The 15227-nt window shown below is 38.6% G+C and overlaps 2 protein-coding genes across 4 annotated transcripts in view; one reads left to right on the top strand and one right to left on the bottom strand.

Annotated features, from left to right (window-relative positions):
• Positions 1–1575, top strand: part of SNX25 (sorting nexin 25) — a 68547-nt gene extending 66972 nt beyond the window's left edge. For both annotated transcript variants that reach the window (XM_062493578.1, XM_062493576.1), the window contains 2 exons: positions 404–504; positions 1303–1575. In XM_062493578.1, the coding sequence (XP_062349562.1) occupies positions 404–504; positions 1303–1377 (176 nt within the window). In that variant the 3' untranslated portion in view covers positions 1378–1575. The remainder of the gene's footprint in view (positions 1–403; positions 505–1302) is intronic.
• A 1871-nt stretch (positions 1576–3446) lies between these two features.
• Positions 3447–15227, bottom strand: part of LRP2BP (LRP2 binding protein) — a 14814-nt gene continuing 3033 nt past the window's right edge. The window contains exons 1-8 of one of the 2 annotated variants that reach the window (XM_062493573.1): positions 13931–14302; positions 13602–13706; positions 11588–11701; positions 9922–10064; positions 9739–9844; positions 9054–9277; positions 5285–5450; positions 3447–3512 (exon numbers count right to left, since the gene is read on the bottom strand). In XM_062493573.1, coding sequence (XP_062349557.1) covers positions 3447–3512; positions 5285–5450; positions 9054–9277; positions 9739–9844; positions 9922–10064; positions 11588–11701; positions 13602–13706; positions 13931–14302 — 1296 coding nt within the window. Of the gene's footprint in view, positions 3513–5284; positions 5451–9053; positions 9278–9738; positions 9845–9921; positions 10065–11587; positions 11727–13601; positions 13707–13930; positions 14303–15227 lie in introns of those variants that run through there. The other variant, XM_062493574.1, reaches the window with a different exon arrangement.

The following is a 15227-nucleotide window of genomic DNA, read 5'->3' as shown; positions in this document are numbered from 1 at the left end:
AAGGTGTATTTAAGTGAATGGTTTAATGATGTGTGAGATGAGACTTAACGAGGTGAACTGCTTGAAAAGGCATTTGTATCATATTAGAACACTTAAAATGTTCTGAGATGCACACACTATTATCTGTTGGGTAACTTGAGATTAAGGGTATCTTTTCAAGATGTGTTTTAAAAAGGTTGGTGAGTAGGGACTGTGTGTATCTTGTAGCCAAGGGCCAATGAGGTGCAGTGGCTTTGCTTCCCCTCCTTTATGGGTCTTTCTGGTTGATCTAGATGATCTTGAAGGTCTCTTCCAACCTTGATGATTGTGATTTTGGGTAGTAGAATGATGATTCTGTGATTCTGGCTGGAGGTTTTGCCTAGAATGAGTGAAACAATATAAACTGAAGTAATGTTTGTTGCAGATACTCTGCAGAATCTTGTTGGACAACAAAATGCCCGTCATGGTGTAGTGAAAGTGTTCAATGCATTGCAAGAGAGGAAGGCTAATAAGCATCTACTTTATGTGAGTAACCAGAAAAGTAGCTTTTAAACTTTATAATCCAAGTTAGTTACCAAGCTCTACTCACTTAATATTAAAGCCTAGGGGATGTGTTTTTGCAGAGATTCATGTACTGTTAAGGTAAGTCAGATGCTCTAGGTTTGATCACTTGACTAAGTTTGAATAACGAAAGACTGTTTAACAGCAGCATTATTTTTGTCTAAAAGAGATCCTCTACCACATCCAATGTACCTGACTTCGTAAGGTACAAACTAATTTCTTCATACATACACATATAAAATACATATATATAAAATATACACACCTTGGAAAATTCTAAAAAAGGAGAGCTGTAGGACAGGCTCATAGTTTGGACTTGACAGCCCTCCAAAAGTTCCACTCCTCAAGTGTTGGGACTAGTTGGAATACACAGCTGGATGTAAGTATTACACCTTCACAGTCAGTCTCTTCTGGCACATTCCAGACAGCAGCCTGTCACACAGTGCTGCCCCTGCAGTGGAGAGAAGGTGCAGGCCCTGGCACTTGCTTACGACGCTATGGAGTCTTTGATAGAACAGCATCAGTTCATAGTGGGTGGGAAATCCCCATCTGAATGGAGCTGCCCTTAACACTTGACATTTCCCATGTTATCTGTAGGGCATGTGCTAACTTCTGGATGAAAGAAAAGTAGCTGCATGAATGATGAATGTCATCGAACATATGTGCTTCTGTTATTTGTGATTATTCTGCCTTTCTGTCATTTTTATATAATCTCTCATTTGGTTGGCACCTGCATCATTCTAAATCTTTTCTGTTTTTCAGATTTTGCTGGAACTGCTGCTAACTGAACTGTGTCCTGAGCTGAGAGCTCATTTAGAGCAGCTTAATGCCACTTAGATTTGAATCTGCACAATTGGACCACTAGAGAAATGTCTATGTTCAAGAATAGACATGAAACTTATTTTCCTCTTTTCCATAGAGGGCTGAGGACTATTATTATTTTTAGCATTTTTCTTTCCTCTTGAGTTTTTTGTGAAGTAAACAGACTTGAAAAGATCTGATGCTGTCGTAGGGTAGACAAAAAAAAATGCTGTATAGCTGCCAATTTTTATTTAAATTGTTCTATTTGATTACTCTGTTTCAAACAGATTGAAAAATAAATGTTCATAAAGGCTGAAAGAAAGCAGAAGTTATTTTAAACATTTATGGGAAGAAATTTTGCTTATAGTGGTAAAATAATGAATGTTGTACAGTTCTAATCTCCTCACAGAGGATCTGAGCATTCCTTTTTTTTCTTGTGTATTGAAAAAGCCTTGTCGTGCAATACTACATGTAAAGCTATTGTGAAAATTTTATCAGTTTTGGTTTTACCAAAGATTTCCTGTAGTTTGAAGCATTTGTAAGCAATAAATATCACAACTGGATTACAGCACTTCGTAATGAGGCTGTACTGACAATGGATCAATGAGTTTGACAGCACTAGTTTCATAAGAAATATCTACATTGCTTTGAAGTCTGTGTCAAAATTATGTATTGTAACTGGTATGTCCTAACAGAATGCCTGTGCTAAATGTTAGTTCAGAGATTAGTGCTTATGAATTGCTTCTATGAATGACCAAGTAGACATTTAATTAAACCACTCTGAAAACCTCCCTGATATTATTCAGGGCTGTTTTATTCAAATGCCCCAATTTCAAATAACCTTCAAATCTTTCGCTTATTTTATACAAGGGAAGAAAACTGTCTTCAGTGGTTGGCTTTTTTTTTTTAATTTATGTAAAAACATGTAAATATGATGTTAATGCACATCTAAATAATTAAACATCATCAAAAATCCCTAGCTGACACTCATTACTGTCTTTTCAACTCAGTACAGTTGTGCTCTTTGAAAAACTACTTGCAGTTATGACTGGCTGTATTGTAAGGTACATACAGTCTGTATGATCTATCTAAATCAACATTTTTAGTAACATCTAGCCTCCTGTTCCAACAGTTTTGGAAAAGTTTTCAAGTCATGGCACAGCCCTAAGAAGCAAAGCAAATTCTGTACTTACAAAGCTTCATAAGTAAACAGGCATTTAGAAATGTGCATGCTTATCATAGCAATTAGTAAGTTTTTCTAGTGGTTAATCAAAGTATCTTTTGGTAAAAGGTCCAGATTGACATTGCTCAGACGTACACACTGCTAGCCAGATTTCCAACTATTTCTAATACAGAGGCAGTGTGAATGCAGAGTGAAGGACTGAGGATAACAGGCCTTGTCCTGAGGATTCACATCGAATATTTCCACAGAAATGTTTGGGGCTTTCCCCCCACGGTTCTGTAAGTAGCATTTATTGGTTTTAGAAGCTGGTATGGTTTGAATTGTAAAGCTTGGTGTTCTACTGGTCAGTTTCCAACTTTGAGTCTCTGCAATCCAAAAGTAAAATGTATCTTTTTAAAATTTACTCTTTTAATTAACTCATAAGTAAATCTAGATGCTTTAGAAAGTATGTGGAAGAAAATAAAAGCAACACTAACAAATTGAGCTTTAAAAATGCCCATGGCCTGTGAGTGGGCTGTATGTGAAAATGAGACAAGTTTGGGTTCAAGCTTTTCAGAATATTAAAATTTAACAATTACACATGCAAAAAGGAAACAACCATCTTTATTTGGTTTTGTTATGATTCATGTGCTGTTAGCAATATGACATGAAGAAAATACACCTCTCCCAGTGAATTGTCCTTAATAAACCTTAAAACCTTCAACACAATTTAAAAAAAAATCTGTCTTGGCTTCATCTGAGTTAAAGAGAATGTGAGCTTTTGACTTTATTTTAGATAAAATTAATCAGTTAATTGCTTTAAATAATAATTTCTAGAAAGCTGAAAAGCAAGCAGTAAATGATGAAGTCTATAATTGCTGGAGATTAATGATGGTTTATTGTAGGAAATATATTTATATACCAGTCGCAGTTAAAAGAAACACTAAATTCTCCCAAGATTAGCTGCCACTTCAAGGTGAGAAGAAACAGCAGGATCCAGATGGCATGCCTATAAAAAGAAAAAAATACCAGAGTTCTGGTTTATAGCTACAATAAAATTGTACATTATCAATATGATATTAGTAAGTCAAAAAAACTAAGTCAACTATTGAAGCATTAACATATTTGGATTTGAATCCTTTTTCTGATGCCACATAATAAAAAAGTATTTAAATTAGCATACTGGAGTATACTGTTAGTCTTGGGTTTTTTGAATTCTGTCTGTTGGCATGGCATATGCATCACCACAGTCGGAAAAATAAATTGCTTACAGAATGGATGAGTTTCACTCACATCCATCCTGTATTTCAGGACCCTTATGGATGCCTATATTCTCTTTCTTATCTCTTACATAACTAACTTGGTGTAAGAATGCTAGGCCAAAACCAGAGCTGAGCAGTCAATTAAAACAAACATGACTAAGTAAGTGTAATTGTACCCTTAACATGAGACTTTTCCAAGTTAAAAAAAAACAAAAACCTGGACACCCCCACAACTCTTTTGAAGTTACTGTTTCAGGGAGCTTCCTTATTTATGTTGCTTCTCTAAATCAATAGCAAAAGAGACACATGACATCAGTCATAGGAACTATTTCCTTATAGCAAGTCATTAGTGAGGTTCCTAGATCAGTCTCAGGTGTACAGCAAGTGAATAATGAGTGAAAGTCATAGTCTTCTTCCAGCTGGGGCAGTTTTACTACACTTTAGAAGACAGTGGGAAGTGCTACACTCCTACAAAGCCATGTAGCAATTTAATCCTGATGGACCTCTTCAATGCCTTATCTAGGAACAGTGGCTACAATGGTCATAATACCTTAGCTTATGTTCCTTTCCTGATCTCCTCCTCATCCTATCCTCTGTAACATTTTTCACATTGGGAGAACAAAATATTTAAGATGTCTGTATTCAGATCACCTGCTCTGCTAAGCCTTTTTCCATCAGTGACTTCCCTGAGGAAAGAGCCATAAAAATTGTTTGATAATTTATCATTTACATAACTCAATTCATTTAGATTGCACCAAGATGGACACCAAAGTATTCTACTTGCAGAAACAAATGGTCACTACATGCACAGAAACCATAGAGTCTCTGAAGCACAGATGCCAACTTGAAACTTTGCCTTCAGCTGGTAGAATTACCTTGCCTTGATGCCTTTAGGCATCACTGGTATTACTCAACAGATTAATCTTCTAGAGGCCATTATTGGTATTGTTCCTCAAGCTTATTTCTCATCAATCTTACTCAAAATTTAGAACTTTCAAAAAAATGTAACTGGTTATTTTTTTCCCTTGTGTATATTGAACAGAAAAACAGTAGATCCTCAGCTATCATGGAGAAGGTAAATATAAAAATAAGCATAAGAACCAGTTATGGCCAGTTTAAGTATTGTTAATAAAGGTTGTGATTGTTACAGAATCTAAAGTATATGGAAATTCTGATTTTTCAGTTGTGAGAGAATGACAAAGCAAATTAATTTGAGATAAAGTTACTCAAATTGTTTAGCTAATTTGCCTTGCAAGTTACTAAGGTCTTTGCTGTGGTGATTGCCATGGATTGTTGTTGGTTATACTGCTTGCTTAAGCAAGTGGGCAGATAGCATCCTTTCAAGGCTATTTTTAGTAGCTTTCAGTACACTTCTGTCACTCCACATTTTCTTGCAAATATTTTTTTTAACATAGTGTTGGAGTCCTTAATGAAACAGTAAGTTTAGACTAGACTCAGATTCAAGGTAGCACTCCATTTCAGGAGATATAAACTAGTCTGTAAGACTTCCTCAACTTACTTTAGAATAGTACTTCTCAGCAGCACGCTGGTTTTTCTTTACGCCTCGGCCAAGCTGGAGGCATCTAGCCAAGTAGAAAGCAGCAATAGCAGCCCCCTGGGCTACATATGTTGGATGACAATCAGTTATCTTGGCTAGCATGTTGATGTCATCATTTTCTGTAGCCCTGTTGTGGAATTTAGAGCATGATGTTAGATAATGCTATTTCAAGCAATAATTAAAGTTGACCATATATGACAATGCCTCCTTTCCGTTTACATTGTTATCCAAAATAAGCTGAAATTTACATGTATTCAGCATCTTATAGGATTCTTCTATTTTGTATTTTATTTTAAGTTAGCCTTACTTGAATATTGTCATATTAAACAGCAAAAAAGTATACAACTTTTGAAGTCACTTTCAGTATAGTTATACTAATTATAAAAGGCAACATATTTTATGCTGATTGTTCCCATTAAATTATTTTATGGAAATTTTATGTGGAAAGAAAGCAAAGCTCGTATTTCATGTAGTATTTCATGTAGCTCTTACTTCATCTTATTTTCACTACATGAGCAATCTCATGTAGTGGAAAATGTCCCTGCCCACAGCACGGGGACTGGAACTAAATGATCTTTAAAGAGCCAGCCCAAACCGTTCTGTGTTTCCATGATTCTAACATTTCCAGTCCTTACAAGGATATTGGCAAATCATACTAATCAGAAAATTCTGGACATATTGGGAGCCCCTGGTTATAAAACTGTGTCAGGAAAACCACTTACTGCTGTCTCAGCTCAGTTATTTTCTTTCTTCTGCATGCTTGCTTGTCACTGTAGTTTCAGCATGTTTTTATTAAGAACCATTTTAAGAATCAGAGGGACAGAATGATTCTATAGTTACCTAGTTATCCTAGTTATCTAGTTATAGTTATCCAAGCTATAGTTATCTAGTATAATCGCTATAATATCAGAAAATGCTACACCTAAGTGGGCAGTGATTCTTTTCTCTTGTGTTGAAACAGACACCCCCAAGCCCCATATCCTTTCCAGGTACTAAACAGTAATTATATGCTTCTTTACACATCATTTTAGCTGTGTCAGAGTCACAGACTTGACAGAAGAAGGAAAAGTGCAAGTAATTTAAATTTCTAGGTACTTCCTATAAATCAGTGTTTATGAAACATTGTTTTCAACGACCCTCTTGCACTTCAGTGCCTGCTAGATCACTTGGATGTGTTGAGAATGATGTTCTTCCACCTAATTTGGTCCCATTAACAAGTGCAGTAACGCAACTGTTCTTATTTAGCAAGAACTTTCAAATAAAACAACAGTAACATATTATCTCTTGTTATTCCTGATACATAGCATTTTTTCCTTCCTTTTCAAAAGATAATCTACAGAATGCTGATGCAAGTAATAATATCCAGTCAAGTCAGGCAAAAATTCTATTTCAGCACAGCTGACTTCAAGACCATACCAAAGCAATTGGTAAGTACAACTGTATGGGATACCTAAATTATTTGAAGTATCAGTAGGTAATGTAGACATTAGGCAAGCTTATACTGTACATGCTCACATAATGTTTTATGTTTGTATAAAATGTAACAAATGTAGTTGCTGTGAACATAGAAGGAAAAAAATTAGCAGAAAAGGTATTGGTGCTTGATACTACCAGCTGAACTGCTGAGATTTTTGCCTCAAGGCTTCAGTTCTAATTAAGTTGAACTGTCTCAAGTATGGCTGCAGTATTTTATTTCAGAAATGGTCACCTCTGACAGTACTGTGGTATTTCATTGCAATTTTCTGCAATCACAATTGCAGCTGATGAAGTCTGGACAAGCTACCATGCAGCATTGACTGGAGGGGATTCGTTCCAAGTGAGACAGGCTAGAGCAGACTGAACAGCTATCGCTCTATTGACAGTGGAAAAGAAAGAAAAGCAGAAGTTCAGAGAGAAACAGTTTGCTCTACTCTTTCTCAGCATGGCATAGAGCAAACAGCATCCATAGCTGAACTACTGAATTAGCAGAGCTTCTGCTATGCAGTGGCATATAGTGCATGAAGTGCAGCACCTGTGAGATGGTAAACTGTGACATGTTTACTGCTGTGCAGCAGCAGCCATGTACACATATCCCAAAAAGCACGAATGTTATTGTGTGCCATTTGTGCAAACAGTTGATCTATCTGCATCTTATTTCCAGCAAATCAGTAATCTGATTGACAGATTGAACTTTCAGCAGTACACTGGTAAACTCTGGATGTTTGTCACAGAAATGTGCTGTTTATCAGCCATAGAACATTGTGCCAACAGTGCTCTTGTCCTAATTGACTAGTTTAAGATACAGAAGTGGACCTGAAGTGGTTGCACTTGTGCCATATTGCAACAACTGGGGAACAAGCCAGGCCAACCAGAGCAGCAAGTAATGTTCCTTAGCTGCTTCCCAGGAAGAGGACCAGAAGACAACCACCCCAAGTGTGTGTGCACAGTGCACACAGCCTGGGACCAAACAGGAGGAGCTGGAGCTCTGCACCCACTCAAAGTCACGCAGTCACAGGAATAACTGAAGCATGGTGGAACAACTCATATGACAGGGAGGCTTGTGATGAATGGATTGGCTGTTTTGTAATGATAGAAAAACAGGAGGAGTCATGCTCTGAGTTAAAAAGAACCCTGAATGTGGAGAAGTTAACTATGGCAATTCTGGAAGCCTTACTTGAATGCCTCTAGGCCAAGATCAGACAATACTTGGGTCACTTAAGTAAGCTTTGGGTAACAGACTCTGGATCTTGAACTACCCAGGCATTAGACGCAAGAAGAATACAGCAACTCCCAGGACATCCATGAAGTTCCAGGAACAGAGCAGTGGAGTACTGCTGCCTCAACCAAATGTTAGATGTGCCAATCAGGAATGAGAACTGCTTGATTTGCTACTTGCAGACAAAGTAAAACTGCTTTGTAGGACCTCAGTGAGTGATAGCCCTGGGTACAGTGATCACAATATTGAGGATCTGGGATCCTGCTGAGCACTCTGAGGATTAGTACTAACACAAAGATTTTAGATTTCAGAATAGTAAACTTCAGCTCACAGATCAGTTGGGAGGGTTTCCATAGGAAACGTCCATGGAGAACAAAGGAGCTAGTGAGTGCTGGGAATTTTTCATGAATGCTCTCCTGGAAGCACAACAAACTGTTTGTTCATCCCCTTTAAAGGTAAGGAAAGTAGGTGGAGCAAGAGAACCCCTTGGCTTAACTCTTAAGCCTGAGCCTGCTCAAAACCAAGGGAGAAGCATACCAAAGATGGAAAAGCAGGTAAAGGGAAGTGGTGGATTCACTGGCCTTGTACACTTATATGTTTCAGCTGGGCAGGGTGCTGGGCCATTGTGTCTGGACTGTGCTTTTGCCAAGAAAGGTTGCACCAGATGGTCACTAAGATCCCTACCAACCTGGGGCTTCTTTGACACTATGACTGTAAGGATTAAAGGGAACTGTGAAGGCAGAAGCCTAGAGGAAATAGTGGACAAGGAAGGCAGGATTGCATGTGGGCATCTGCTTTGGATTCTAGTTCAAGGCTGTTTTGCTATATAGGATTAGAAGGAAAAGTTCAATGATACTGAGTAATTGAGAACCTCACAGTATTAATTTCATCATTGGCTATTCTGTTGTTAAAGGTGTTTTGCAATTCATTATCTCAAATATTTCTTGAGTTCAAAAGACAAGATCATCTTATTAATGATTTAAATCTGTTTTATGTGGTCTTGCATGAAGTATCCTAACAAAAAACAAAAGTTACCTTTTGGCTAGTGCAGCAGCTTTTGAGTAAAATTTTCTAGTGTAGTAATATTCCACAAGATGGCCTTGAGCATACATGTTTCCAAGTTCTGCTGCTTTTCTCAAACACTCCAAAGCAGCTTTATTGTTTTGGTATGTACCTTGTCCATAGAGATACATAATGCCAAGTACTCCCTGTGATTCCAGACTTCCATTGTCACATGCTTCTGAATGCCAGAAAAAGGCCTAAACAAGAGGCACAAAGTTGGAGTATATAACCACTTAGCTGATTTTCTTGTATACTGTTTCCATAAAAGCTTTTACACCAACCATCCTGTAAGAAGTGCTTAAACACAGAAGAAAGAAGAATGCTTCTAAGGCTTTTAAACCTGCTTCATTTACTGTTAGAACTGTCAATCAGTGTTACCTGCTTGAATTATGAAGGTTACCAAAGCTGGCAAAACTTTAATCCATTCTATCATTCTTTCTGATACTCTCACTAAAAAAAAATTAAAATCTTAGCTAGCAGTGTCAGGAGAGACAAAATGAGGAATTCTGGCCATCTGCTCACACAGGCTTAAATGGATGATAATGTCTAACTACTCAAAATACAACTTTCAGAGTGAAATATACCACTATACTATTTCTCTAAAATAAAAAACTATTCATGACTAATTTCTATTTCAAAAGGTACAAGAGGGCTTTACCTTATCCAGATCTTTTAGAATTGGCATAGAATAAAGCATTCCTAAAGTACTCTGGGCCTTTATACTTGCTTTTGGATTTCCATTGTCTGCCGCAGTAAGCCACAACCTAAGAAAATGGGGACAACAAAGTTTAAGAAACACACAATCTTATAATTTTTCAGGAAAATCACAGACTGCCCTTACCTTTCAGCCTCTTCAGTTGAATGTTTAATACCACATCCTTCATAATAAGCCCTGCCAAGATTGTACGCTGCTGCAAACTTCAAGTGTTTTGCTTCTGGGGAATCAGAGTTGCGTATTTTATTCATGTATTCCACTCCCCTTTCCTAAAATTGAGCCATTTAAGTTATTATGTTCAGACTGTGAAGAGGATGAAATATATAACCTGAGAACTAACTTCTGCAAGACAGGTAATGTTTTCCCTTTGGAAGAAAGGCTGAGGCATACTGGCAAGACAGCTTGGCCAACAGTACCATACCAAAGCAGAACTCATCTTTGGTTACTAGACAGCCTCTAAATTTTTGACCTCAGCATATTTTTAGTGTGAAACGTTTCCTCATAAATGTGCATCTGATAATAAAATTACTCACTCCACTGACATGTTTCCCAAAAATATTATTGTGCTTATGTAAATAAATGTCCTACACTTGTAACATTTTCAATTTCAGAATTCTGAGAACATTTTAGTATTGCATAATGTATCTGAAATCATAAAACAGCCTTAACAAGAAGGCAAAGTGATACACAGTGCACTTTCAAGTCCCTGAATTTAAAATACCTTAGACTCATAAAAGACAAGAACTGATAATGTTAAATAAGCAGATGGAGAACATTGTATATGAGCAACTGGACTTCAGAAGTACTTTAGAAATAAGATTTTACAGTTAGGATTTAGCATGGACACCCTGTTTAAATACACTAGAAATGGTCCTTTATAAAAGATTTTGCTTTTATTCAACTTTCATATTGTAATACACAAGAGAGAAACTTGGTTAAAATGTTTATTTGCAAGTAAACAAATGTGGTAATTATGCAGGCATACAGAAAAAAATAATCCACCTCTAAACCCCAATCAGAATACTTTCAGTTCTGCTGACAATGCTGTAAGCACCAGACAGGAGTCCCATTTGTTAATATACTCTTTGGTTCATTTTTCTTGGACCTTATGTCTTATAATCTACCCTTTTATTCCTAATATTTGTATTCTTTTCTCATGCCACTTTTTAAGATCATCTTCACCAACAAATTAACTTTCCTTACTGTAGCAAATCATTCCTTTGTCTTCGTTTTTTTTTTTTTTTTCATGCAATTCTTCAGTTTGGATTCTTCAAAATCTTGCAAATGTAGTTTTTCATGTGTCTAATTTAAAAATATTACTGTCAACCATTGGCAGAAGCACAATCATCTATGGCATTTGTGCCAAAAGAATAGAAAGCACATTTAAAAAATCTTTGTGCCAGAGACTTTATGCTTTGAAATATAATTGATTTCCATTTTGAAACACTTTATTTTCATCTACAGAAATTGCTTATTAAAAAGCAAAAAGTTAAAGCAACTTTTTAATATAGCTTCCACACGAAGGCCTACCAAGCCTGTGAAAGTTAATTGTAAAAAAGAAATTACTGTAATTTTTTTAATTCCTATTTTATTATAACCATTTTTGAGAACTTCCTCAACCCAGAGCCCTTGCTCTTTAATGATGCTCTGTAAACATCTGCACTTTATGAAACTAACTGTAAATGAAAAGGCTGTTCATTTTAAAGTAAATAATCATGCTTCCAAAGAAGCTCCTAGTAATTATCAGCTAATATTAGAAGAAAAATAAAAATTGTGCAGCTAAATTACTCACAGGGTCTTTTTTAGTGCCAAGTCCATCATAATACATTACACCAAGCTGATACATTGCTTGAAAATCTGTATCCTTGATTTTTTCAAATTGCTTTAATGCCTCTTCATACAACCCCTGGGAAAGAGAAAACAAACAATAACTCTATGATGTATACACCCTTACAATTTTTCCACTTGGAATATTTCTCTCATGAAGAAAGAACAAAAAATTGCCACCATAGAACTGGCAGAAAACAGAGTAAGTTAATAATGACAAGAGAGCTGGGTAACCAAAAGCCATTCTGACAAACTTTCTCCCCTCCCACAAACTGCCATCTTTTTAGTTTGAGGAGAGAAAGTCTAATTGAGAGTCCCTGCCCCATGTATCTGACATCCTTTAACTTAGGTCAGGTGTTGTTACAACTCGAGGGTTTAACAATCTGCTTTTACATCTCTGCTAAAGGTCGGTCTCACACAGACTGATAAAACAGATGGCTGGAGACTTGAATGGACCCAGATGTCTGCCACACATTTCTTATGGAGGTATCACCTGCAACAACAGTGACACTTTCACTCCTAAGAATGAATCTCAGAGAGTACTTGGTTCTGCGTTAAGTCTGAGAAGAAACCAAAATTTAAAATACGGTTAAACAACTGTAATAAACAGTTAACTGAGCCTGGTGTCCTAACTGAAATATTTTTACACCTAAACACCAAGTTAAAACAGTAGCAAAATTAAAATGTTCTTCTCTTTATTTTTACTTCAAATTTTATGTGTGTTAAAAAAAAAAAGACTGCAAAATCTTAGAACTGAGCTGACAACACTTCAACAGTCAGTCAGATGTCCCCACAATGACCAATTATCCCCTATTAATATTGTCCAAGCTGTTATCTTAAACTACTAATGGTCTTGGGAGCTTATCCATTATGAACTGTGGGGGCTTTGTATTTTTAAAGAATTCCAGGGAAAAAAACCAAACCAACCAGTTTCCTTTTACAACTAGCTATCACATGTATCAGAAAAAGAAGTACAGGAGGCACATTTAATCTCACAATTCTTGAGAATTTAGTGCAATATGAAGGAGACAGAGGGCTGTGATTAGGAAATTGTTAAATTGTTTTTTTTATTCTCTAGTATCTGGAAGTACAGTGCTACGAGCATTTTTAGTGCATTTTTAGGCACTACAGACATACATTAAAAAATCCAAAAATTAAAACTTGCTTCAAGAATAAATTTAAGGATGTGCAGCAATATCTTTCATGGACATCCAAGCCAGCTTGTCAAGAAACAGACAGGAGTCTGTGCATTCAGCTCCGTGGAGTAAAGTCTCAGGTAATTTATTAAAGAAAACATTAAGGACAGGGCCTAGAAAGCAGAAAGCCTGAGTGAGCTAATTCTGTTCCTGCTGCAAACCATGAGACTGATTTACAGTGTACCACAGCTGCACTGTAAACAGTACTGAATCCGTGCATGTCACATTGGAAAACACCTGGCTGGGTGTTTGCACTACATTCTTTTCTATCTTCCTGAACTAAGTTGTAATTTTCAAAGGAAGATGAGGTTTAAGTTCACCTGCCAGCCAGTCTTATTCTGTGCCCTGAGAATTTACTTTCAGAGACATGGATGACCAATTTTAGCCGAAGTAGGCAGGGACAGAGATCTTGAATATAATACATTTTAACAAGTTCCAGTTACTAGGTGGGCAACGAAGTTCAAAAGCTGTGTCTTGGTGAGGGCTCACTCTAACCGAAAACAAAGTATGCTGTATTTGGGCAGTCAGCTGCCCAAAAACCCAACCTGGCTTGGAGGTTAGCTGCTCCTTAGGAGACCTTGTGAGGGAACTGGAAGACCTCACTAGAGGCTTGGGGAAAGTGTAGGAAAAGCTTATTTAGGGGGAACACCTAGTGATTTTAATGAGATAAAAACAGGCATAGGGCACCTCTTGTAGGTTTTTTTTAAGGCATCTTTTTCTTTTTTTCTATAAAGGTGTTGAAAATTGCTTTATAATATTTTCTTAAAAGAGGGAAAGCACAACCTGTTGATAGTATCGCTGTCCAACCAGAAAAGGTGCTGGAGGATCTCCACCCATCCTCGCCAGCGACTCCTTCGGTTTTGCCAACAGGGTATCACGGGAGAGGCTCTCTGCTTAAAAACAGACACGCGTTCTGGTTTGTCCCCTAGGGGACAGAACCTGCGTAAATACAGTAAAGGTCTGAAGCCGGCCCGGTCCCCTTTCTAACAAGCTCTTCGAAAGACAGGTGAAAGAGAAGGTTCTGTTATAAAACAGAAAGGTTGAGTGAAGACAGCCCGAAGGAAACGTTCAGTGAAGGCAGCTGCCCCCCGCGTGCAAGAGCTCGGAGGCGCAGCTAAGGAAAGCCGGGAGCTGCCGGCCGGAGCCGGGCCGGGCGGAGCGGTACCTGTGGCAGGCTCCTGCGGCAGCGGCTGGCAGCACAGCGCCAGCCAGCACCGCCGGCCCAGCTCCCCCGGCAGCCCCGCGCCCGAAGGCGGCTCGGGCACGGCCTCCCGGGCTCCGCGAACCCGGGGCCGCCCACGAGGGAGCGCGGCCGCGGCCCCCGCTGGGGCCGAGCTCCTGGGGCTGCCGGCCCTGGATCCACCTCCGCTGCTGTGCCCGGGCCCGCCGCAGCCCTGCCCGACACGGCGCCGCTCCGTAGCCGGGCCTGGGGTCCCACGGCGTTTGGCGAGGCGGGAGGAACCCTGGGCGTGCGACGACGCCATTTTCCGTTTGGGCTTTGCTCCGCCTCCGGCCGTCGCCCGGGGCCGGACAGGACGGGCTGGGCACCCCGCATCTTCCCTGCTGCCGCCGCTCCCGCCGGAAATCAAAAGCGGAAGCCCAAAATGTTCTGTAGGACACGACTATAGGCAAAAGGAGCAGAAGCTCCGAATGGAATTCAGAGAAAAAGGCACAGCGCCATGACACTTCAGTCTAGCAGGCGGGACTTCAACGCTTCCAAGTGAATCGGGAACTGTTGCAATGTAGTTTGTTTTGCCCATATAGATATTTAAAAACGTCAAAGGATAATTGAGGGAAAATGCTGTTCGAGGTTTCTCCTGAAATGTGAAGCATTGCTTCTGCTTCTGTTGATTGCTTCTGGCTGTCTGTCTTACAACAAAAAGGGAATAATACCAAAATGCAATGAAGTGCGTTCAAAATAATCATTAGCTGTGTTGCCGGCTTTTTCTTTTTTCCAGATGATCATCATCCTTCCATTTTTGGCAATGCGAACTGTTTCTATAGCAACAGGGACAGAGGCAACAATCAGAACGAGAGAGTGATGCCTGCAGATCTGTGTGGTTAAAACTGTGGGCTCAACCTGATGTTTCCAGCAGTCCCAAGTGACTTTTAAGTACCAAGAATCTTCTATAATTAATTCCAATTCATTTGGTGTAGATGATACAACCAAGGAAATCTACAGGAAAATAAACATATTTTTAAGCATCAATGAATGACTTCACAAGCAGAGTGAAGAACAGTCTGTGAAAGCAGCAGTACCCTTCAGCAAAGACAATTGACAGTGGGCTGCATGGCTGCTTTTGATGCAGAAGGATGTAAGGTTCACCAGCACACCTCAGTTTATCTGGCTGCTTACACATTTATTAGAACCATTTTTGTAATCTGATTTCGTTGATACCTATGCAAGAT

Source organism: Cinclus cinclus, chromosome 5 (genome assembly GCF_963662255.1).
Source record: "Cinclus cinclus chromosome 5, bCinCin1.1, whole genome shotgun sequence".
NCBI classification, from domain to species: domain Eukaryota; kingdom Metazoa; phylum Chordata; class Aves; order Passeriformes; family Cinclidae; genus Cinclus; species Cinclus cinclus.
The sequence above is the reverse complement of the archived record's forward strand: the minus strand, read 5'-3'. Positions and strand labels throughout refer to the sequence as shown.